General features: G+C 41.8%; 1 protein-coding gene across 1 annotated transcript; it reads left to right on the top strand.

Annotated features, from left to right (window-relative positions):
- Nucleotides 1-1963: 1963 nt before the first annotated feature.
- LOC140721006 (uncharacterized) lies at nt 1964-26044 on the top strand. Its single transcript, XM_073035871.1, is given in 9 exon segments — nt 1964-2127; nt 2129-2202; nt 2310-2411; nt 2414-2763; nt 2766-3258; nt 10249-10281; nt 12001-12267; nt 13907-14221; nt 25743-26044. Coding segments are annotated over 9 exon segments (2100 nt in total).
- Nucleotides 26045-26994: the final 950 nt, after the last annotated feature.

Raw genomic sequence — 26994 nt, 5'->3', positions numbered from 1 at the left:
GGCCAGCCTCCCTCGGTGCTGGAGGCTTGTTTCATCAGGGTGTAGGCAAGGAACCCTAGGCTCTTTGGCTTGAACCCAGGGCAAAGCCTGGGGACGTGAATACGTGCATTCCTTGATTGGGTTCCCGTTTCTGATCCCCAGATGTAACACCCTCGCGTCCTTCTTCCCGATGAACTTTTTCACCTTTGATATTAGTTCCCTTCGGGGTTGATCGGGATTCGAAAAACGGGTCTCAACAATATGTCAAAGCTCGTTGTATTCGATTTAGATCATTGTCAGGCCAATCCATGAATATTTGTTTTAAATGTGTTGGCTAACTTAACTGGTAAGCATTAGAGCAGTAAGACATTAAACTCCGGGGGTGGGGGAGGGGGAATGGATTCCCACTATTAGAGGCTTGGTCTCCGGCGAAAGTGCAATCGCAGGCCACAAATCGCTCCCGATAGTCTGTAATCTGGTCTCTCTGTTCATTCTCATTATGGTTTCCCGCCTGTAACTCCTGATATTTTTGGTATCTTGATTCTGCCTTCCATTTCCGACCCTCATCATGCAGCAGAGACCGAATCAATTTTGCAGGGTCGCATTATAGATTTGTATGTTACTGCAGACCTACTGAGCAAGCTGTGTTGTTTATTATTTTTTCTATCTGGGGCCTGATTCATTATCGTTATTATTTCTTGAGGCTTCCAGGTTGCATACACAGGAATCACTGAGGGCTGTTCCTCCTCCTGCTCGTGGACTGGGCAACATTCGGGAGGGCAATTATCTTCGTGGAGCCATTAAATCTGGGATTTTATTGGTTTCTTCTCCTCCTGTCGCGGAATAATCATCGATATTCCCTTACTGTATCTCAGAGTATAGAGAGCCTCCCCTTCCCTGCTGCTGCTGTTTTACCCGAGCGGCCACCGTATCTGAGTACTGGGAGAATTGGGGTTCGGGAGCTCTGGGTGAACTCTGCCCCTGATAAGCTAGAGATACTGTGCGATTCCAATCCTCATCGCGGTCACTCTCCTCAAACAGGGTCGTTATGCCAGACATGGGTTCAGGATCCCGTATTTGCCCCAGATCTCACGCGCAGCGCTGCCGATCTACATCTTCTTGTCCATATCTGCCTTTGCCTGTTTTCTTTGTTACTCTGTCTGGCCAGTGAAGTGGTATTTTATCTGGTGTCAGCTTTATCTTTCAATTCATTAATCCGGAATTTCCATTTATTTCCACAGTTCTTTTTCGTTCACATGACTCTATATCCCAAGTTCCTCCCAAAGGCCAAATATCGTTACCCAATTTCTTATTTAAGCATGCTGATAATCTACAACAGTCGTTTTATTTTTTCTTGGATCATCTTTACTTAATTTAAATGATCGTGTGTTATTTCCGGATTTATCTAAAGTCTGACCATCGTTTCGTATGATTTTATATATTCGACTCTACCACCAGAGGACTCTGATCTCCTTTTTAGTTCCCGGAGGACTCGAAACTCCAAATTCCAGGGGGACTCGAACCTCCCATAATCTGCTCTCAAACACTAATCGGCCACTTTATTCTCTCACCCATTTCAGGTTCCTGACCTTCGCGTGGGGGATTTCCCCTCTTAACAACCAGTCTAAGGCAGAGAGTAGATAAGCAAGATGTGGCCTCAAACTGGGACTCGAACCCGGCTCTTTGTTTTTTGGCAGAGGACTCGAACCCCGCTATCGGAGGACTCCTTCTCCTTATTCGGAGACTCGAACCCCTCTATTACATTCCTGGGTTCTCTCCTTGCACTCGCAAAAAAAAAACACAAGAGCAAAAGTGATCGGAAGCTCATATACTGATAGCGTCAGACCCAGACTTAACCCTTACATACTGTTCGGCAGTATGTTGACACTTTTTGACCTTTGACCGCAGTAAAAACTCCCAAAACACTGTTTACTCCACCCAAAATTTTATGACTTTTTCGTAAAGTGACCCAATCTGCTCAAAAATGAAAAAGATTAAAAATAAACTTTTGTACACGTGCTACAAGTTTTGCAACACTGAAGCTGTTCCGGGTCAAATTTTGCCCGTACTGATTGCAACGGCTGCTTCTGGTCTAATATTATGCGGAACTTCTGACAAACTGGCAGCAATCAGGGATGTCTGGGACAAGTGAGGAACATTTGCCTCTAATGTACAACCCTAGTCCTGAGGTCACAGTGGATGAAAGACTGGTTCCATTCAGAGGTATTAAATGCCTGCCCTTTTAATGTTAGACTAGTCAATCACTGCTTCAATGAACACATGCTGTTGGTTAATTTATCTAATGATTTTCCCTTTCTGTGCTTTTGCAGATCGCCGTCCTTTCCGCCTGAACATGCCTAGCAAGCCAGGGAAATATGGGATAAAGATAAAGATATGGACAGCCTCTGATGTGCGTTCCAGTTACGCTTGGAAACATCTGTCGGAGGCCCGGAGAGAAAGCAAGGCATGCGTGTCGTGTTGGACATGACAGAAGGGCTGAAAGGACAAAACGTAACCTGTGACAACTTCTTTATGTCTCATTACCTTGGTCAGGCGCTTCTGAAGAAGAAAGTCACAATGGTGGGCACTGTGAGGCGGAACAAGCCTGAGCTGACACCTGCTCTGACTGAAAGAAGGGGGAGAGACGTCTTGTCTTCTAAGTTAGCGTTCACCCATGACACCACAGTTGTGTCGTATATGGCAAAGAAGAACAAGAATGTGATCCTCATCAGCACTTTACATAAGGCTGCAGAGGTAAGCGATCAGGGTGGACAGAAAACCAGCCATTTTTTCTGAACTACAATGCCAACAAATGGGGAGTTGAAAACCTTGACAAAGTCACGTGCACATACAGCTGCAAGAGGAGAACAGCCCGCTGTCCTCTCGTTATATTTCATAAAATCACTAATATTTCCACATGCAATGCCTTTGTCATTTGGAGTGACCCGAGCCCTACCTGGAGGAAAAGCAAGAGGAACAGGAGGAGGTTCTTTCTGGAGGAGCTTGGAAAGGCCTTTGTGACTCCTATGCAAAGGCGAGAACACCTTCCCCGCACAGCATTCTCAGCAGCAGTGGTAAGGGCAATGCAGCAATCTGAACGTGGCCCTTCTCTACAAGTCCCACAAGAGGCCAAAACAGGGGGACAGAAGAGAGAGAAATGCAAATTCTGCCCTGCAAAAACGGACTGCAAACCATCGACTACTTGCAGCAAATGTGGTAGGCTCATATGCAAGGGCCACACATGCAAGGTTTCCCACGACTGCTTTGAATATTTAGTATGTTGGTTAAAAGTTATTTACTGTTGAATTCATACTTATAATTCGATAGTAGTTATTAGGATTTTTTTATGTTACAGCAGTGTGGACAGTGTTTGCTGATCGTAATGGTTACAAATGGTTATATAATACTGGTTATAAAATAAACCCCAAAGTTCAAGAATGCACTTGCCATTTTCAGTTTCAATAAAATATATCTAATCCTTTATGGTTGTTATGTGTTCATGTCTTAAGTAAAATAGGGCATTATATCCTGTGACAGTATTGGTGTTTTCTCCAATGATGAGAGGTGTGAAACCTAAAAAATAACTGTCGCCCATCTCTGATACATTAATTACGGATTAGTCACTCTTTTACTAATGTCAGATAGGCTACTTTGCCATCGAAAATAGATGGGTGGCTCACAATTTGTTAGAGACACCTGTTATAGAGGGATGCTTGGGCCAGTGTCAAAATTGACCGTTACCATACTGGGAAGGTATAAAATCTGAACGGAATGTTTTATTTTTATATACTGATCAAAAGAATATGTAAAGTCACTTTCGAGTTAAAGTGAAAACAGATCTCTACAAGGTAATCTAAGTTCATTACAAATGTAAAATACAAGATAACTGGTTACACAAGTATTCACCTCCCCCACTTTAATGTAACACACTAAATCATCATTTGTGTAGTCCATCGGTTTCATAAGTCACATAATTAGTTACATGAAAATCACCGTGTGCAGTCAAGGTTGTTTTTCGCTTGAATGAAGTAAAAACACAGCCGTATTTGCAAAGGTCCAGCTTCTGGTGAGTCAGTGTCTTGATACACAAAAATAAGTTACACCATGAAGACAAAAAAAAAAGCACTTCATGCAGCTCGACGAAAATTTTATTGAAAAGCAACAGTCAGGAGATGGATACAGGGTAGTTTCCAAATCACCCAATATCCCTTTGAGTACAGTTGAGTAAGTCATCAAGAAATGGAAAGAAGATAACACAGTTGTAAATCTGGCTACAGCAGACTGCCCTCAGTATCTGAGTGAGTGTGCAAGTAGGGAGCTAGTGAGGGGGACCACCAAGAGATCTTTGACAACACTGGAGAAGTTGCAAGCTTCAGTGGCTGAGATGGTAGCGACTGTGCATACAACAGCTGTTGCCCGAGTGTTTCAGCAGCCGCATTGGTGGCAAAGAGAAAACCACTTCTGAGCAAAAAGCTAACATGAAATCTAGACTGGAGTGTGCAAAAGGCACATGGGAGACTCTGACGTTAGCGGGAAGAAAGTTCTATGGTTTGATAAAAACAAAAATGAGATTATTTTGCCCACAGACTAAACGTTATATTTGGCTGCATCGTGCCATGGGGAGGCTTCACTGCACTGGGCCCTGGAAAGCGAGTGAATGTAGAGGGTAAAATGATTGCTAACAAATACAGGGAAATCCTGCAGGAAAACCTGACGAGGTCTGCAAGAGAAATATAACTTGGGAGAAGATATGTCTTCCAGCTGGACAATGACATATCACATATAACAATTACAGCGCGGAAACAAGCCATCTCAGCCCTTCTAGTCCGTGCCGAACGGTTACTTTACCTAGACCCACCAACCTGCACTCAGCCCATATACCTCCATTCCTTTCCTTTCCATATACCTATTCAATTTTTTTTTAATGACAATATCGAACCTGCCTCTACCACTTCTACTGGAACCTCGTTCCACACAGCTGCCACTCTTTGTGTAAAGACGTTCCCCCTCGTGTTAACCCTAAATTTTTGACCCCTAACTCTCAACTCATGTCCTCTTGTTCGAATCTCCCATACTCTCCATGGAAAAGCCTATCCACGTCAACTCTATTTATCCCCGACATAATTTTAAATACCTCTATCAATTTTCCCTTCAACCTTCTACGCTCCAAAGAATAAAGACCTAACTTGTTCAACCTTTCTCTGTAACTTAGGTGCTGAAACGCAGGTAACATTCCAGTAAATCTCCACTGTACTCTCTTTATTTTGTTGTCATACTTCCTATAATTCGGTGACAAGAACTGTACATAATAATACAAATTTGGCCTTATAAAATTTTAACATTACATCCCAACTCCTATACTCAATGCTCTGATCTATAAAGGCCAGCATACCAAAAGCTTTCTTCATCATCCTATCCACATGAGATTCCACCTTCAGGGAACTATGCACCATTATTCCTAGATCACACTGCTCTATTGTATTCCTCAATGCCCTAACATTTACCATGTATGTCTTATTTTGATTAGTCCTACCAAAATGTAGCACTTCACACTTATCAGCATTAAACTCCATCTACCATCTTTCAACCCACTCTTCTAACTGGCCTTAATCTCTCCTCAAGCTTTGAAAACCTACTTCATTATACACAACGCCACCTATTTTAGTATCATCTGCATACTTACTAATCCAATTTATCACTCCATCATCAAGCATAAAGCGAAAGCTGTACATAACTAGATTAAAATAAGAGAATTAACGTCTTATAGTGGCCAAGTCTGAGTCCACACCAAATAGATGCTTTCCAAAAGTTCCAGCATATCCTGTTTCTTAATATCCCTAATATCCATATGCTCAGGCTTTTCAGTCTGCTTTAAGTCATCCCTACAATCGCCAAGATCCTTTTCTGTTGTGTTTTATTTTTCATCAACAGTATATTTGTTTCAAAAATCTCATGAGAATATTTAGGTTTTCATTCAATAATTCTGTGATTATGCGGATTAACATTGCCTAGTTGCAACAACAGAACAATGTTCCAAGCCTTTGAACACATGGCCGTATAATTTAACTCTTGAAACGACATGGCTGCCAATGACTTTCATTTCAAGATTCTAACATTTCAGAATTGAATTGTCCGTAATTGTTATGTTGCTCCTCGGGCAGCTCAGTAAGTTCTCCTCAATAACTATTCAGAAACTCAACCTAAACATTCGCACAGTTACGACTTGGATAAAAAGACTGGAACAAAAATTAGGCCCATAAACATTTGACAGAATGTAATTGCAGAGTATATATAGAAACCGCATGTCAGTGTTTCAGAGGAGAAGATGTATTAGAGATATGTGCAACAACAGGTGTTTCCTGTGAGCTCAACAGAAATGCACTTTTCAGAGACATTGCTGCAGAATGTGACAAGACAGTTGATGTATATGTATATATATATATATATACACAGAGATTGAATGAATATTAGGCACAATATTCAATTAGTACTGTGCAAATATTCTTTCTGGACGTGCAAGACATATTTTGAAATGCTATTTCAAGGTAGGAGTGACTACATTGCCTTAAAGTTGTTGCAAGATGCCACGAAAACTAAAAGAAAACACAGATGTTCTTAGTGTCAACAGTGCTACGAAGAAGGAGAGGAGCAATTGATTCCATTGGCAAATTTTGGAATCAATGCAACCTCTGCTAACAGCCAATAACTCGAGCGCAGGATCTGACAATAAATAACTAGCTCAACCTGAATGGACAAATGCAGCAGAATTTTCCAAATTGCTATTGTAAACAGTAAAACATTAAAGATATGATCGGAAACATAAACAGCTGTTGCATTATTTTAATTTTTTTTATAGCTTGTTGCCGTCTCAAAGCTGTACTCAGGAATGACTGGTGCGAGAAATACCAAGAGTATGGTTAAGCATATAACACCAATAATGTTTTGAAATTGGGGTAAAAAGCATTTGGTGATCTGGGTTTGGAGTAGCAAAACAATATGCATTGGAATCAGTGGTGACCTGTTACAGATAGATAATATGTGCGGAAATTTAGTTTTCCAAATGAGTCGAAGACAAGGCCATTGTCATATGTTGTGTGTCCTTATTTCTCAGGGGTGTGTTATGATACAGTACCATCGTGTTTATCGGTATGTCAATAGGCTTCATTGTATTTACGCTGTTCTGTATATCGATGCATTGCATACAATCCAGAAGTAAATAAGATCAAATCATTATCAGAGGAACTTTAGCATAGGGAAAACACTGCTTGAGGCAGCGTCTAATCGAGCTGGACATTCATCTTCCATTCTGCCCAAAATACTTCCAATTTTCCCGGAGTTTCCTGAAGTCTTAGTTTCTAAGACCTTTTCCTTTACAATGAAGCCTTGTACCTGATAACAGATATCTGGTTTTCTGGTATCGCTGCAGATGATGGCTGATCAAGTATGTCCAGTCGCAGATGTTCAGAGGCATTCTGATGTAGTTGAAATTAAAACAGTTGCACCTTGATGTCATTAGTGATTCCTGGTATTTAGTCCCGCAGTTTAACCTACTAGCCGCATATCTATCACAAATTCATCAAAATAGCTGCCACTATACCACGGACCTTCCTTTTTTTATTACAAGCAAGTCCTTATTTACATTATAATTATATAATTTAATTATACCTGCTGCATTTGCTCAATTAGTCGTCATTTGCAATCACATTGGTGCCTCTTTGTCTCCTCGTATTCTGATTTCTGTCACTGAAAAAAAATAATGCCTGTCATCAGCCTATTTCCAAATTCTTCTATGCATCAGCTTTCCGCTCACAAAAAAACCCCAAACTATGGAGAAGGACTACGTCAGTGAACTGGGGCATATGAGAAACTTGAATCGGGTGAGTGACTGATTGAGCGAGAGCATCTCCATGGAATAAACTACCGGGAAATAAAGCATCGAGCAAAAAAAAAGGGAAAATGAGAACTCAATGTTATGGGACTCAAAATCATTTTAAGACGTGAAAAAAAACCATAATAAGTTCTGGAGTGCGTTCTAATATTCCCACAGATTTATGAATTTCTGCGAAACAATCTCCGTTTTGGAGACATCTGTTTCAGATAATTCCATGTATCATCAGAGAATGGTATACAACTCTCTTTTATTATTTCTTTGGTGATTTTGCATGGAGATAACATAAAATATTCCGCCTGAAATCGAGAGACATTGATGGACAAATTGACGACAGAATGCAGTATTTTTGTATTGCTACCCCCACCCCCATCTCCGCACCGGAAGCTGATCAGCAAGGAACATGAATTAAAGGAACATTCAACAAGGTAGTATTGTCATGCAAATAATAATAGTCTGAGTCGGGATAGGATCGCTGAGCAAATTGTCAATGTGCCCACCAACATGGTGTTGGGAAAATAGGAGTTCAGTAATCTGGTCTCAGAGAAAGCTTACCAGATCTCAAACAAAGTTCCAGGACAGGATATGTTTCGATGCACACATCGGGTCGGTGATTCATGGCCTTTTCAGTTCCTCACAGCTCATTGGTTTCTCACAGCCAATGAAAGAAGATGGCCCCATCATGTCCATTAAAGGGCAAGAGTTATCTCATTGGTGAGTTTCAGCAAATTGCAGTTCACAACTCAATATGTGAAATTTGACAGTTCCGAGAGAAATACTGAGTACTCAGGGGAAAAAAAATTCAGATCAAGTGGAGCGTGAAAAGGTTTTGGAGAGATTCTTCGCTGTCTGCAGTACCGGCTCCTTTAACATTCTGGAGAAACCATTCTAAATGGCCACCGCAGTAATGCTGCACACTGTCGTGGCACTGACGATGATGCATCTCTGGACGAGTGAGTATATTAAGAATATGGATGTTGTTGGCCAATGAAGAGATATAAACTGTTCACATGCGCACGTGTATAGCAATCTTACTGAATATTGAGTGGAATGGAAAGAAAAACACAGAAATAACTTTATGATTACACAATGTTGATACATTGAAACATATATTTCCCCCACGAATTTCCCGTGTAAAGGAAAGCTTAATTTGTTTGTATGATTAGAGTATAATGGCTGAATGGATCTGGAATCAGGCAGATTTGTTCGAATTCATGACGATGAAAATAGAACGCTGAGATTTGTTTACTTTGCAGCTTCAATGAAAATGTTTTTTTTTTAATTCCATTGTTTGAGCAAGTTCTCGTTGGAATCGCCTACGTTAGAGAACTGTTCTCATTAATTACATGGACTTACATGTTTGAACCTCCTAATGAGTTTTTTTTTGAAACGGTCACTCTGAAACAGTGTAGTGTAGTGTAGCACCTACACTAAGGAGATGTATCGTCCCCGAAATTTCCCTCCGCAAACCAGCAGCTGTTTTCAAATGATATTCCAAACCGATTATGAATAGGAGTTGTTTAGAACTGGAGATATGTTGATGTCAGGAATCCAGGCATCGGCGTCCGGAATGATTAACTGAGTGAATGTGCGTAGAACCCAAAGCTGCCGTTGTTCCTGGATGAAGGCTTGTGCACAGCCCTGTTACTGTTATTTATTAGTTACAGCCCTTTCTGCCACCACCTGTCATATTCAAGTGAAAGAATTTGAAAAATGTATTTAGACTTAAATTTTCGAAACGTTTTACGTCCATGAAATCATTCTGCAATACGGTGAATATTTACTAATAATTTTGGTTTTATTCTTCAATCATTCGAAGATTTGTAGTTTTAATCGACCATACAGTGATGGAATATGATTCGTTATCTATGATCTTATATTACATTATGTATCACATTTTATATTTAACTTTCCCTTTTATTGCGCATCAGGAAGAATGCAACTAAACATTTTGTTTTGCAGTTCATATTCGTGTTCAGCGCATGGGTGCGATGGTTCAGAGTTAGTGACAAGTTAAAATTTATATTCTTATTCCCTGATTTAGATTCTCGTGTAAAATGTGACTATTTTTTTCTTACCTCGTTTCAAGTACTTTGTATAAAATGTTTAATACTTGACTGCCGTACAAATAGAAACACCCAGGGAAACAGGGGCAGCAAAGAATTGGGAAATTCACATAGCATTCAGGCAGAATGCGCAATATCTATGAAAAGAAAAAAAAAATGAAGTACAAATAAATTCGTCCGCAAGATGCAGCTTAATCTGTCTTGTGTTTTTGACTTTATTTCTCTTCTGCTGAATATCCCGCCCAACATCCTACGGCCACACAACCTAATCCCACTGCTTCACAAACAAATCTAATTCTGTACTTCTCATTTCAGGCCGCGTCGGGGATTGTCAGCCAGAACCGTCAGGTAACTTTGTTAACTTTTCACTGCGCGGAGGGCTGGGTAATTACAACTAGTTGCTATTGAAACTACAGCTGATAGGTGACTGCACCATTAGCCCTAAGAGCAGAATTAGTTCATTCAACCCATCGAGTGTGCTCTGCCGTTCCATCATATCTGATTCTGGATCACACTCGACTCCATACACCTGCCTTCTCGCCATAACCTTTGATGCCCTGACTAATCGGAAAACTATCAACTTCGGTTTTAAGTATAACCAAGATCGGCCTCTGCCGAAGCCTATGCAGAGCATGGACAGATATTTACTACCGTCTGGCTAAAAAGATCCCCTCTTACCTCTCTTTTAAAACGTCGCCCCTCAAGTTTGAGGCTGTGCGCTATAGTTCTAGATACAGTGCTATAGTAACCATCATCTCCTCGTCCACCTTCGTCTATTCAATATTTGGTAGGATTCAAAGAGATTCTGCTCCTCCGCATTCCTCTCAATTCCAGTCAGTACAGACAGAAACCTACCAAACGCTCCTCATATGTTTACCCCATTTTTCGTGGGGAATCACCCTCGTGAACCTCATATGAACTCTCCCTAATGAAAACACATATTTTCTGAGATATGCGGCCCAAAACTAGAGCGACCTCAGAACTAGTGCGACTTCACTAGTGTCTTGTACAAGCTCAGTTTTACTTCATTCTTTTTTATATTCTAATGCCCTTGAAATAAAGGCCTATTTTCATTCTATACCGCAGACTGAATCTGTAAATTAACCTTCCGGGAATCTTGCACGAGTCTTGCAAAAAACACTGAGTTTTAAGTTATCACACCATTTAGATAATAATTTGCACCATTGCTCATTTTACCAAAATGCATTTTCATACAATTCCAAACATAATGTCTCATCACCCACTTTTTTGCCCGATTTTCCAATTTGTCTACGTTCTTCTGCAATCGCATTGCTTTCTCGGCACTAACTGCTCTTCATACTATTTTCGTATAATCGTGAGACTTTGCCGCAAAGTCATAAGTTCTATTATCTAATTCATTGCCAAACAATGTAAAAAGTAGCGGCCCCAATACTGGCCCACGAGGATCACCACTGGCAGTCAAAATAAAAGACACCCTTTATTCCAAGACGATACCTCCTGCCTGCCAGTCATTCCTCTGCCCATGCCAGTGTCTTTCCGGTAAGGAAATAGGATTTTATTTTTACTTTGAACGATAATCAGTCATCTCCAGACAGTGGAGATAACAGAGAAATTACTTCCCTGACCTTATTCTTCCCCAAGTTTAAACAAGCTTTCATTGTTAAATTCATCCTCTTACTGCTGATGCTGACGACACGCCAAGTCTCAGTTCTACTCTTTCCAACAACTTTGTTTTCGATTACCCAATAAATGTGGACAGTGTGCAGTAGGACAATGACAGATTAGCAGATCTGCCGCTCTCCAAAAAATGCATATGACCTTGTCTTTTGGGGAGTGACCCGAATCTTCTCCTGGGACGACCTCCTGAGTAGCTCTCAGTCCGTCAAGTAGATTCTTGTCTTTCTGTCACGTTAAGCAGCTCAAAAGGGGTTTCCTTATCCTGACCTCCCGCTTGATCGTACGTTTTGCATGCTGAATTTGGAAATTAAAGGCGTCGTTTAGTAGCGTACGCGATGCGCCAAGCTTCAATCGCCCCCAGCTTAAACCACTGTTTACCGTGGGTGGTTACTTTCTGATATTTTCCAGAAAGCGTGAAGTTGAGGTTGGTGAATGGCGGCAGTCGATGCGATGGGATATTGGAGGTCCAGTACAACGGAAACTGGGGGACGGTGGATGGTAACTCCTGGGATATGCTGGCCTCGAATGTGGTGTGTCGGCAGCTGGGCTGCGGCGATGTACTGAACGCCTATGCTGGTAGTAGCTATGGAGAAGGATCCGGACCTGTTTTCACGCCGAACCTTCAGTGCAGTGGGAGCGAGGCCGCTCTTCAGGAGTGTGAATCAGATCCATGGGGTGACACTGGCTATTCACACAGTCGTGATGTTGCTGTTGTTTGTAAAGTTAAAAGTCATCTTTTTACATCTGCGGTCCCGCGATTTTAATGTCCTCCGGCCTATCACTAATGTCAATACTCAACAGAACGTCCTCGGCGTATCCTGTAATGACGGTAAACAGCGTAAACATACTTGTCAGTCTGCACAACTACACGATCATATGACCAGGTCGAACAGCATCAGTGGTGGGAGAGAAGTTCTCCGTAAGACCATGAGACACAGGAGCAGAATTAGACTATTTGGTCCAATGAGTCTGCTACACATTCAGTCACGGCTGATCATTTCCCCCTCCTCAGCTACACACCCCCGACTTCTCTCTGTAAATTCTCTTGCCGTGTCCATCAAGAGCTTATCAAGTTCTGTGTTAAATATCCAAAAAAACGACCTGGCTTTCAGCGCAGTCTTTCGTAATAAATTCACAGATTTACCTCCCTCTCAGCACCTCTGTTCTATCTGGACGTCCCTCTGTCGTGAGGCTGTTCCCTCCTGTCCAAGAATCCTCCGACACGAGAAACTTCCTTTTTCACATGTTTTCCAACTAGGCTTTCAACATTCAAAATTTTCACTGAGATCTCTTCCCCATCCTTCTAAATTACAGCGCGTACAGATCCGTGGGATTAAACCTTCTTCTGTGAGAATCCTTTCATTCGTGGACTCATCGTCGCAGCTTCCTCTGAATCTTTTTCAATACCAGCGCATCTTTTTCTGAGAATGGGAGCACCAAACTGTTAACAGTGCTTAAGGTGAAGCCTCGCCAGTGGCGTATAAAGCCTCAGCATCACATCCCTGCGCTTTTATTTTCTAGTCGACGGGAAATGAAGATGCTAGAGCAAAATAATGCGTTTGTCCTACTCACCACCGACTCAGCCTGCAAGTTAACCTTTTCGGGTGTTTTGCACCAGGACTCCCAGGTCCCTTGACAGCTCAGATTTTGTTTTGAATTTCTCCCCGTTTAGATAATAGTCTGCACCTTTAATTCTATTACCAATGTTTATGTAAATTTTCAATCATTGTATTTCATTTGCCACTTTCTTCCGTTCTCCAAATGTGTCGACGTCCTTCTGCAGCCTACAAGTTTCCTCAACTCTACCTGTCCTTCCACCAATCTTCATATCATCTGAAAACCTGACAACAAAGCCATCTATTTCATCATCTAAATCATTGACATGCAGCGTAAAAAGAAGTTATCGAGAAACCCAACCCTGCGAAACACATCTAGACAATGGCAGCCAACTGAAATGGCTTTTCCCACTCGCTGCTTCCTATCAGTCAGCGAATTATCTAACCGCGAGGTTATCGGTACCCTTCGGGTTCAGGCGCAACATAGCACTTTGGTACAGGACACATTTCCCCCAGCAGTGATCTCAATTACCCAGTATCTAAATAAAACATATGTGGAAATCAACAAACAATCGATGCTTCGCGCTTAGGCCATTCCTCAGCGTGAATAATCAATGTTCGTATTTTGTGTGCTTTGCTCCTCTCGATGGATGCTGACTGATGCGCAAAGATCCGTCAGCATTTTGTGTCTGTTGCTCAACATTTCTCGCCTATTGAAAAACTCTTGCGTTAACGTTTAATCTTTTTTTTTATTCCAGAAAGTAGGAAGGTGAGACTGGAAAAAGGAGGCAGTCCATGCAACGGGAGAGTGGAAGTGAACTATAAGGGAAACTGGAAACCTGTCTATGCTTCGGGCTGGGATCTGCCGGATGCAACTGTGGTGTGCAGAGAGTTGCGCTGTGGCGCCGCGCTGAAAGCCCCACACGAATATCACTTTGGAAAGGTTTTTGACAGAGTTATAACCTATAATGTTAACTGCGACGGGACCGAGCCTGCTCTGCGGGAATGTGAATCAGCAGAATGGAAGTACTATAAACATCCTCGACCCGACTATGCCGGAGTAATCTGCGCAGGTAAATCGAGGCCCTTTTCTCTGGGTACACCCTGTCTTTATTGATCCTGGCTGTCCGAGAATCAAAATAACACAAGCTTACCGCTTGCTGCGAGAGATCGGGTACTAAATTTATCTGTTTAGAGATTATTCCTGTCATGTTCGTATAGCATTCTGATCTCAAACACACACATAAAAACGCAAATACGTGACATTCGGCACAGCCACCAGAGCGATTGAACGGATCAAGCGACATCTGTGGGTAACAAAATACAAAATGCTGTCCTCAGGACTAACATAGACCAAACTCGATGTTTTGCAATTTCTCTTCACCACAGCTGTTGTTAGTCCGTCTTATTTCGAAGCTGTCAGTAAACTTCAGTAAACGTCTCTCTGGGGTGAGTTAAGAAATGGTAAGGGTAAAATGAACCTGTAATGGTCCGTTCCGTGAAGTCCTCATTCCGGTTCACGTTCCGGTCCGTGGTCTCCGGACTCCCGGTCTTCTGGCTGTTTATTGTTTCAGCGGTGCTTAATCAGGCACCTAATTCTCATATTGTGACTGGAATATAAGTGATCCTGGGTTTGAGTGTGGTTGCTGGTTCGGCTCGTCGGTAACCCGTCCTTGCCTCTATGGGGTAAGTCAGGACATACTTGACGTTACCCTATGGTGCGATGTGACCCTTCCTGTCCTTGCCTCCGTGGGGTAAGTCAGGCCGTCTTTGCCGTTACCCTGAGGCTGAAAAGTTCCCTTCCTTCCATCTGCCTTCCCTGCAACCTACGCCTGTAGCCCTGCCTGCAACCCTCGCCTGTTGCTCTGTCTGCTACCCTCGCCTGTTGCTCTGCCTGCTACCCTCGCTTGAAGCCTTGCCGTTTACCCACACCTGAAGCCCTGCAAGCAAACTCGCCTGCGTCCTCGCCTGTATCGCCGTCAAGTTCAGCCGTCGGAGTGAGACCGGAGCCTTGCCACGCCAACAGAAGGAACTATCTATCGTTGAGCTTGGAACTGTCTCTTTGTGTCCCTGTGTTTAGTGTCCGTGTATGAGTCCCGACCCTACGTCCTGTCTCCAAGGAGGGGTCCTGACTGTGTAAAGCCCAGGCCAAACGCCCTGTTCCCAAGGAGGGGTCATGGCTCTGTGTTCTGTGTTCCTGTGCTCCAGTACAAGACTCAGTGTTCCAAGGCACGGTTTTCCTGTGCTCCGTGTCCAAGGCTCCGTGGTGATTTCCAACCCGTGTTCAAGGCTCTGAGGAGTTTCCCGTCCGTGTCTAAGGCTCCGAGGAAGTTCCAGTCCGTGTCCAAGTCCAAGTCTTGGCCCAGGTGAGTCCTGGTCTCGTCCAGGGCCAGTGTCCGTGACCAGCTACGCCGCTCCCCGCTTCTGATTTGCTCTCGCTCGACCAAGACCTAGTCTGAGCTTATGTCCTCGTCCAGCCCTGGAGTCCCGCGTCTCTAGCTCGGAGTCCTTGTTCAGGTTCCCAGTTCCTAGACCCTCGCCCAGGTCCCACTTTTCTCTTCTAGTTTTAGCCCAGGCCCTGTACCCTAGTCTCGTCCAGAGCCTGTGTCTTGTCCAGCGTCGTTTCTACCCCACTTCCCTTGCTTTCCTGATACACCTAGTTCTCTACCTAGTACTTCAGTGTCTGTGTCTTAAATATGGGTCCGTTCCCAACGCCTCCCGTATGACAGAACCTACTGGCAGTTTTACAAATACTTCCAACCAACATCCAGAATGTGGACTACAAAATGCAGCAGGAGATTTCTGAAGGCAGTGTCAAAAGAGTAGTGTCATGATATTGGTTGGGGACTTTAACATGAAAATGGATTGGGAAAAACAGGTCAGTACTGGACCTCCAGAGAGGGAATTTGTGGAATGTCTAAAGGATAGCTTAGGGAAAAGTGGAATGAATATGAGGGAGTTCACTTTGCAATTTGATAAGGAGAAAATAAATCCTAATGTGTTGGTATGTGAGTGGAGTAAATGAAATTACAATAGCATGAGAAAGGAACAGAACAAGGTGATTGGAAATGGACACCAGCAGGAAGGACAGCAGAACAGCAATGGCTGGAGTTTCTGCGAAAAATGAGAGAAGGATAAGACAGATATATGGCAAAAAAGAAAAAAAAAACGAATGGAAGAAGGACACTACCCTGGCTGACAAGTGAAGTGGGAACCGAAGTAAAACCAAAAGAGAGTGCGTACAAAGAGGTCAAAGCTACAGCGAAGATCGAGATTGCAGAAGGAAACAAAAAAGGTCATTAGGAACGAAAAGATGAAGCATGGAAGGACGCTGGCGACTAATATAAAAAAATATACTAAAACATTATTAAGAATTGAAAATTATAGACAGTTGTAGGTAGATATCGAACCAATAGAGAATGACGCTGGAGATATTGTACTGAGAGACTCAGAGATGGCAGAAGAACTAAATGCGTATTTTGCATTGTTCTTCACAGTGGAAGGCATCTGTAGTATATCGGACATTCAAGAGTGTCGGGGAAGTGAAGTATGTGCAGTAAAATTTACAACTGAGAAGGTGCTCAGGAAGCTTAATGGCTGAGGATAAAACTTATGTACCTGATATAATGCACCCTCGGGTTCTGAAGGAATTAGTTGGAGAGATTGCGGAGCCTTTGACAATGATCTTTCAAGAATCGAAAGGTTCGGGCATTGTACCGCACGACTGAAAAATTGCAAATGCTACGTTACAATTTAAGAAGGGTGGGTGGCAGCAGAGAGAAAGGCAGGAACCAGTTAGCTGATCTCAGTAGTTGGGAAGTTGCTGGAATCGATGATAAGGATGAGATTACGGAATACCTGGAAGCGCATGATAAAATAGGCCAAAGCCAGCGTGGTTTATTGAAAGTAAAATAATCCTGCATGACTAAACTACTGCAATTATTTGAGGAACATAGAAACAGGGTAGACAAAGGAGATGTAGTAGAAATGGTGTACTTGGATTTTCAGAAGGCTTTTCACAAGGTGCCGCACATGAGGGTACTTAGCAAGATAAGAGCCATAGAATCACAGGGGAGTTACTAGCATGGGTGGAGCATTGGCTGTTCCGCAGAAAACAGATCTTATTCTGGCCGGCTGTCGATTAGCAGTGGAGTTCCACAGTGGTCGGTATTGGGACAGCTGCATTTTATGATGTATGTCAATGATTTGGACTATGGAATTACTGGACTTGTGCCTAAATTTGCCGATGATACAGAGATAGGTGGAAGAGAGTGCAGTGCTTAGAGACTTAGGGCAAAAACGTAATAAATGAAATACAATGTTGTAAAGTGCATGGGGAAGAAATAAACGGGCAGCCTATTATTTAGATGGGGAGAGTATTCACAATGCATCGATGCAAAGGGACTTTGCAGGCCTTGTGCTGGATACCATAAGGTTAACCTTCAGGCTGAGATGGTGCTGAGGACGGCAAATGCAATTTTGCCATTCGTTTCTAGAGGTACAGAATATAAGAGCTGGGATGTGATGTTGAGGCTCTATAAGTTAGTTGCAGACCACACAGTGTATTGTGCGGAGTTTCGGCCTCCTTATTTTAGAAACGATATTCTGACATTGGAGAGGTTTCAGAGAAGATTCGTGAGAATGATTCCAGGAATTGAAGGGCAGCTCTTGGGCTGTGCTCCCTGGAGTTCCAGAGAATGAGGGAGGTTCTTATAGAAACATTCGGAATGTTAAAAGTCCTGAAAGATTGAAGGGCGATTTCAAACGGAGATCCGGATACACTACTTTCGTCAGAGGGTGGTAAATCTGTGGAATTTGTTGCTCCGAGCGGCTGTGGACACCAAGTCATTGAGTGCATTTAAGGCAGAGGTAGGTAGGTTCTTGATTAATCAGGACATCAGAGGGTTTGAGGGGAAGGCAGGGGAGTGGGGATGACTGGAAACATTCGATCAGCCATGACTGAATGGCAGAGCATACAGGATGGACCGAATGGCCTACATCTGCTCCTATATCTCATGGTCTTATGATCACACTCACGGCATTGTGAATGCCAACGTCCTTCCGGATTAGCTTCCACATTCATTCAGTGAGAAAATATGAACATGATTTCAGACCATCGCTATTGCTTGGTATCATTGCAAAGAACTTTTTGCCTTTTTAGTTATAACGAAGTATCTTCGACCTCAGAACGTGCGTGTACTCCTCTTTGCGTTGATGATGCCGTCTGTGTGCTTTTGTGTTCTTTTCTATTTGGTTCAGATTTGTGTTAACTGCAGCGTTGCATTTTAAGTTTCAAATGCAAGCAAGTTTTGCCGTTGTGTAACTGCTATTGTCTCGCAGAACCAGTAATTGAACCTACAGTGTATGAAAACAATGTGAAAAAATAGGGTTAATGCAATTCCTTAATTATTTTTTCATAGAATATTATTCCCAGATATTGTCACACTTGAGAGGATCAAAAGCTATCGGGAGTGCAGGAAACTTGAACAAATCTAAACCGCCGGATTAACTGAATTAATCACCAGTCCTGTATAGAGAAAAAAATATCAACAACATCGTTCCATTTCGGGACAATGCTGTAGATAGCCTGAAAAGGAAACTGAGAACAAGGGATTCACAGGGAGTTCTCGACCTCATAAAACTGGAGATACGGCTGTAAGGGGTCTCTGTGAACAGTAGAGAAGAAAATTGCTCCGTAGTACATGCTGCCGTTTCTAGAGAGCTACTGCTTCGACTATCGGGTTTCCAGAATCAGATTCGGAATTAATATTCCCGGCATTTGTCTTGAAATATGTTAACATTGTAGCAGCAGTAGAATGCAATACATAGAAATATAGAAAAAAATGTGAATTGCATTAGGTATATAATATCAGAGCAACATTATGCAATTCGGCACATCCAGCTCACTCCGCCATGTCATCATATCTGATCCAGTTGTTCCATATGTCATGCCATGTGTGTCTGCATGTATGTGTGTGTGTATATATAAATGTACATATATATTTTTTATATATATATGTATATATATAACATGATGTGTGTGTGTATGAAATAGTTAATTTCAGTAAAGAATGCAAAAACAGGATAAAAAAGAATAGTGAGGTCGTGATCATGGGCACCGCTCCTTGACGATGTCTTGGATATTACAGAGACCAGTTCTCAAGATGGGACTGACAAAATTTACAACTTTTTCAGCTTACAAGATGCTTGCACTTGTCTCGCTGTAGCAGACGGTGAGAAAGACTTAATGGTTTGACAGTTATTCAAATCAATTCTTCATGACAGTGGTCAAGCAATTATCTCTCCATCAAATCCCATGAAGCAAAGACGGTTTACACGGTAGCAAATTGTAGAACTGAGCCCTACTGTGGTTTACATACTCAGCGATTTCTCCGCCTTTGACAAGGGAATCTGTTCTCATAAAATCCGGACAGCATACCTAATATATATTAATATACCGCCTAACGATATTTTTTTCAATATGATTCTTCGATTTTACTAACCTCTATTTAGTTAATTTTAACAGTCCTTAATCATTAAGTAACTTTTACTAAAACTGGTATTTGCATTGGCTTGCTGGGCTTCCATCGTCTGGAACCGTTTCTGCCTTCTCTTAACGTCGTCAACCGACAGGAACTCCGCAGGACGATATTTGTAATCACTGGGGAAAACAGATTGTTGGAAAGGCAGAGTCTGATTCTGCATATTCTGCATAACGTTGTGATGGGGTAACCCCGTGTTTCTAATATACCTGATTAATTGTTCAAGTAGTTGGAAATATCCTTCATGACACAGCAGTACACATTAAAGATGTTTTGCCCAGGGATTTGCATAACAGGCTTTCGTAAAGGTGAGGCACACGGGTTGCAAGGCAAGCTGAATGATTTTGATATTGTGCTGCGCTGCAGGAGACAGAATCCAATGATAGAACAATGTTTGTGTTATAGTTAATCTGTGACCAATGTTGCTTCCAAAGGTTGGTGCTTGAACTTCTGTTGTGTACGATGTCTATCAATAACTAGGAAATAAATGTTTGTCGTAGGATTATCAACTATATAGAGGAAGCGAAATTGATAGATATATAATATATAATACAACAGGATATGGATAAAAGGAGAATATTGTCACTAATCAGAACTTCATACAGCTGTGGTTAATCCACAGTTGTGATACAGAAATATTGCTGGGAAGTGAGCAATTTAGTGAAGGAGACAGATTGGATAACCTGGGCAAACGTAATATTCAATAAATTAGGTTAAAAAAATAGAATTCAGAGTTTCTCTGTTGTTCATCTGTACATTCAATCATAGAAACATTCAGTGAAACGCGTCTTATAAGTCGAAGATGAACATCGGCCATGATTCAACACAGCATGTTCACCACTCACCAACCCTGAATTACTTGAACATATTTTGAATGTGAGTAAGGCGGAACATCCTGAAGAAGCCTGTGCGGACTTTAGCAGGACGGAGAAACACCTTACAGACCGTGGAGGGAATTGGATCTTGATCACTGGCGCTGTACAGTGTTATAGTAAATGCTACGCCAACGTGTGACCCAAGATGAAACGTGGTTTGGTTAAGGCATATATATTATAAGTGGGCAAGATGGTTGGACTTAACAATGCTATAAAATACACAACGACAAATATTTAATCTTATGTGAATATGGGGACATGTTTGGCCTGGCAGACTCTGAATGCCATCTTGAATGTACTGCCAAAGAAAAAAATAGCAACATGCGAATTCTTCTTCCCGGTAACCTCTATTCTCTGCAAAATTAAAAAAAAAAAAAAACAACAACAACAACAACAAAATCTACCTCTTCTGATCTGGTTATATCTTGCAAACCTTTTTTTGTCAATTTCGGAATGCTATCCCTAAAGGTTGTGGTAAACAAATGCAGAAATATTACACCCTGGTCGAGATAAATGCACTTTCGTTAGCTACAGGAGATGCAGATGAAGATCCATGGAGTTTAATACGTTTATTTATGTTGACTGCAATGACAATCGAGTATTGAGAACAGTAAACTGTATGAAAGGTGTGTAACACTGGCTTCGCCGAGCGGCTTGATCTCGGGGGTGATAACCCCCCCCCCCCCCCACAGCCCATCCAAACTTAGGAAATTTCATTTGGGTGGATGCTACGTGATTGTCCCCTGTTACAAATCAGTATTCCGAATGACAAACAGTACACAATATGCGATTAAATGATAAGTTTATAACTCTTACTTTGACTCTGTGGTTAGTAGAGGGGCAATACATAGAAGAAAAATAGTGCCAATCTTATTAAACAGTCTGTGCACAATCGTTGGAGGTCAGTCAGTAGTCTGCCTTCCAACATTCGATCTTCTCCGACCGTCGCCCACCTACGGTCGCCCGCTCAGAGTCCACTCCGTCTGGCGGCCAACCGAATCTTCCCAATCGCGTCTTCTCTGTTCATCCCTTTCTCGCCTTCTGGCAAAAGCCCGCGAGAACAACTGCTTCCACAATCAGAAGACACAGCAACAATCTCTTATTGGCTAGCCACTGAATTCCAAAGTCCCGTTATCTCCAGTCATAACACAAACACTGCTGCTACAGAGATGCCGTTACCTTAACAGTAGAACATTACGCTGAAGCCATTACATTAGCCTTAGCAGTGAAGCCGTACAGCGTGTTACATGTGCAATATTGGAAGTGGATTCTATGTGAGTGTTTGTATGAATTTCGTATTATGCGCTTTGACGATTTTCCTCGAGGTGTCATCTGTCATGAAACTGAGGTTTTCGAAAAAGCTAAACAAGAGAATCGACGAGGCAAGGCGGTAAATGTTTCCTCCATTAAATTTATGGAAGTTTGGTCCATAAAGTTAACTCATGTGGTATCGCTGCTGGGGTAGCTATTTCAACACTAAACTTTGTTGTTGATAGGACACAGAGAGTCACACTGAGGTTTTGTTTTCATCTTTCAGTTTTGCGACCGAGGAAAATCATTTTCCTTGCGTCTGTCGTATCGCTGAACGAATTGCTTTACAATCCAAATTACATAATTAATAGCTCTGTCGATGACATCAAATTACTGATACTTTGGTTTGTTAAGAATATTGCCTGCAGTTACAGCTGGAATTAGATCAAATGGTAATGTGCGGAAATGAATACCTTTAAGAATTTAACTCAGATGTATAGTGTTATATTTTACGAAATAAGAAGACATCCGAACATATCGGATTATTATAAAGGTCTTGAGGTCTTTTGCTGAACATAGAGAGCCCGGGGTGAGTACTTTGCTTACCGGCAATGACATGCCAATTAGAAATTGGTATAGTATATTTGCATCATTGGCCGAGGATTCGAGCGTAATTCTGTTGAGTACGCTATCTTCATGCCAATGCAATTTTAAAATTTTATTTCAATTATAATCGACGTGATATGTGAATGCTACTATTAATCTTGACAGGATGTAGAAAAGCATCAGAATGATATTGCACGGACAGCTTGAGATCTTTGGACAATAGATCAAGCTATTTTTTACTAAAGCAGACTGAGCTAAAACATGACTCGTTGCATAGACAACAAGTTCGGCAGCGGCTTAATGCCGTGGATTGTCTGTCCGGAAAGCAGCGCCTTTCTGCTGCCGACTCACTTGCCGGAGTGCTCGGGAAAAGCGACACAACAAACTTCTAAAATCGTAAGTCAGCGATTTGTTTGTTATGTCCCCCTCTCACTTGAAACTCCGGCACCTCTTGTTCCCTAATTAGGGAGAGAGCGAGCCTGTGATATGTCACATTATCGGCTGCACGTCGTTTTTAGGAAACTGCATGTCTGGGTCTTTATTGATAGTTTGCTGCACGCTTGAGTGGTCGATAGAGGTTGCTGATGTTTTTTCTTGGTGGGTGGGGTTATCGATGCGTTGCAGCTGCTTGTGCGGGGGAGGGGGAGCTGGACGTGTTTCGGTGTTCCAACGTTTTAACTGTTATTCAGACTTTAGGACACTCATGTTTTCGTCGATGTTTGCGAAGAACAATAATTTCAAGATGTATATTGTCGACAATTCTGTGGCATTAAATGTAACTATTAAGATACCGGAAATCTACAGAAGCCAACAAAAACGCTGCTGGAACACAGCACAGGGTCTCAGCATCCATACAAATGAGTAAACGGTTCGGCGAACACTTCTTAGAACAGTTTGGAAATGGGCAATCGTCTGAATGAAAAGATGGGGGGTGATGAGGAAATATAACTAGAAGTTGATAGGTGAAAGCAAGTGTGTGGGAAAACTATAGAGACGCGTAGAAGGAATCTGCCACAGGAAGGTAGTGTCAGTTCAGAGAAATGGAAAGAGGAGGGATAGCAAGGGATGTGCTGTGTAGGTGAGACGCCATAAGAGGCTAGAGTGGGGAATTGAAGACGAGGGGAGGGGAAGTGACTGTTTTTTAACTCCAAGGATAAAACCATATTTATGCCATCGGCATAAAATCTACAAGAACGGTAAATGAGGTTTTGTTACTTCAACCCGAGTGTGTCCTCATCGTGGCACAAGTGGAGCTATGGACCGTCATGTTGCAAGAGGAGTCGAAATTAAATTGTTGGCCCATGGGGAAATTCCGCGTGTGAGAGAGAAAATGAACTGCAGATTGACGAGGTCTCACTGATGTAGTGGGGGCAGCATAGAAACAATAGTTACAGTAGACGAACTTAGCATTTCGTACGGGAAATGTTACCTTATCTGGAAGGACTCGGTGCAGCCTGTTATGGAGGGGAGGAAGGAGGTGAATGAACAAGTGCAGAATTTTGACTGCTTGCAGGGATAAATGCCCGGTGAGTGATTAGAGGGGAGGCATAATTGGAGAAAGGAACTACGGAGGGAGCGATGTCTGTAGAAAGCGTCGTGTGCATACTTAGGACGGGAGGCATAAAAATTAATTTTGCGTAGCGTCCCTTTTGAGATGGAAGAAATTACGAGAGTCATATGTTGGATGTGAAGCCTCAGCGCTACCTAATTTCAACGGTAGGGAACAGCGTCACTGCATTGTTTTCCAATGTAGGGGCCGCCGTAGATATGAAACCAAAATATAAGATGACAGAGGGACTAGTAAAAATGCAAAGATGGAAGAAGTTCGAGAATCTTTTGGAATGGTGCTTTTGTAGAAAACATAGAAACATAGACTAGTACAACACATTACAGGCCCTTCGTCCCTCCGATCCTCAAACCCTACCTCCAATATAACCCCCCCCCCCCCCCAATTTAAATTCCTCCATATACTTGTCCAGTAGTCTCTTAAATTTCACTAGTATATCTTCCTCCACCACTGACTCAGGCAGTGCATTGCACTCTCTGAGTGAAAAACCTTCCTCTAATAACCCCCTTGAACTTCCCTCCCCTTACCTTAAAGCCATGTCCTCTTGTACTGAGCAGTGGTGCCCTGTGGAAGAGACGCTGATTGCCACTCTGTCTATTCCTCTTAATACCTTGTACATTTCTATCATGTCTCCTTTCAGCCTCCTTCTCTCCAAAGACTAAAGCCCTAGCTTCCTTAATCTCTGATCACCCTCTCTCTAAACCAGACAGCATCCTGGTAAATCTCCTCTGTTCCATTTCCAACGCATCCACATCCTTCCTATAGTGAGGCGACCAGAACTGGACACAGTATTCAAAGCGTGGCCTAACCAGAGTTTTACAGAGCTGCAACATTACATCGCGTCTCTTAAACTCTATCCCTCGACTTATGAGAGCTAACACCCCATAAGCTTTCTTAACTACCCTATCTACCTGTGAACCAAAAGGTTGATGAAGGTGGATTAAATATAACCATATTGACAAAATTCGCCAACCATTACTTCTTTGAATGTCAGTGCAGTCAGTTAAACAGGCGATTCTTCTTCCCATCAAATCCAGAACAATATTGAGTCGGTCTTGACTGAACTTAATTACCGTGTTTGCATTCCACGCCTTTATAGAATTCCGAATGAGAAATAATGAATGTGGACTTATTATTTAACCATGATCTCTTCGTCGAAAATAGTAACTTAGTTTCATCAAATTTATTTCATGTTTGAAGTATTTATCTCCTATATATAACGCTTACTTCATTTTTTTGTACACACGTTTTTCAATGAATACTTAATTCCACCATAGGGCGACGATGGGGGAAGTTACAGTATATATTTTTTTACAATTCCATTTCCGCGTATTCTCTTTGAGAAAAATGAATGATGCTTTTAGAATTCCGATACAGACGTCACCGTATCTGGAAATAATAATTATGATGATGATGATGTTGATGATAATAATAATAATAATAATAATGTTCTTACTTTTTTCCTTAATTATAATGATATGTTCATGCCTTTGGTATCATACCATAAGAAATATAATATAATTTCTTATAGTAAAAGAGGATATAAAAAACAAATAAACGTGTTAAGAATCTATTATCTAGCCTTAATTAACGCCAAAGAGAGAAAGTAATTATGATACTCAGTTCCGATATCCCATTATGAAATTTGGACGTGGGAAAAACATGCCATCTGTTTTAGAACCAATTGGGACTTTATATGCAATGAACACAATAGGAATTCCCTGCATATTGTTTAAATGTTCTTTTTCCTCAGGCCACCGAGCTCCAAGATTGGTGTCCGGAAATGATGAATGCTCGGGAAGACTGGAAGTGCAATTCGGAGACACCTGGAAAACGGTGTGTGATCTGCACTGGGATATGAATGATGCCAACGTGGTGTGCAGTCAGCTTCAATGCGGAGTCGTTGTTGCTGTGCGGGGAGGAGCTTATTTTGGGGAAGGAACAGGACTTGTTTCGACTCATGTCTTTGAATGTCAGGTAATGAGTCGAGGCTATGGGACTGTCCATTTTCCTCAGGAACTCATCGCTGCACCCATGAGAATGATGTCGGTGTGATCTGCTCTGGTGAGTACCTGGGATCCAGGTGTCTATTATCGACAATTCTCCCATTAGCGATTTGCAAATTGCATCAGCAGAGCACTGTTCGATATGATTTTCATCTGACATTGACGGACAGATTAAGAGGGTGAAAGTGCCGGAAGAATAAAATTGACTTCAATTTGGTTTCGACGAAAAAAATTAGGATATTTGAAGACTTCAATAAGTTGAAACAAAAATAACCAACAAAAGCGTAAAAATTACGCTGTTAAAATCACATAGCCTGGAAGTTTGTAGTTTCGCACATTTACTACTGCATCAAGACACTGAGTGTCCTTAAAGACGTGAAATTTGTTTCATCGGGGAACTTAATGGCTGGCGTTTGCCCGATGATACACGCTCACAAAAACGTGCATGTTAAGTTGCGTTAAGTTCACAAAACATGCAGAGACATACGCATTTCTATGTTTGTAGTAAAATAGTTGGTCACGCAGCGTTTATTATAAATTAAGCAACACATTATTGCAGTGGAAAATATATAAAAAATGCGAACTGGTATATTCTTTTAGAAATTGAGTGTGAAATACATGTCGCAAATTTACTCAGCACACCTTTCAAATTATACCGTACACCTTAACGTAAAAATTAATAATTCGAATAAATTTCATGATACTGGATTTTGTCACATGTCTGAATACCGACATAAAACTGATGAAACATTAAAATGCAAAGTAGATTTTGTAGCTCTATAACGGCTATCTCTAATAACACAAGTCAATTAAATATGATTTATTTCAATAGTGATACGTTGATGGATTATTGAATATTGCCCGAAACAATTCTCCTTTCTTCTTACGGAACGACACAGATGAATTGGTGCGGAACTGTAGATAAATACAAACCATTTTTTTTGCCGCACAACTTCAAGCATGCATCTGTACTAGTATTGATAATAAATGATTATAGCG

This window comes from Hemitrygon akajei, unplaced genomic scaffold (assembly GCF_048418815.1).
Source record: "Hemitrygon akajei unplaced genomic scaffold, sHemAka1.3 Scf000049, whole genome shotgun sequence".
NCBI classification, from domain to species: Eukaryota; Metazoa; Chordata; class Chondrichthyes; order Myliobatiformes; family Dasyatidae; genus Hemitrygon; species Hemitrygon akajei.
This window is presented reverse-complemented; position numbering and strand designations above follow the sequence as displayed.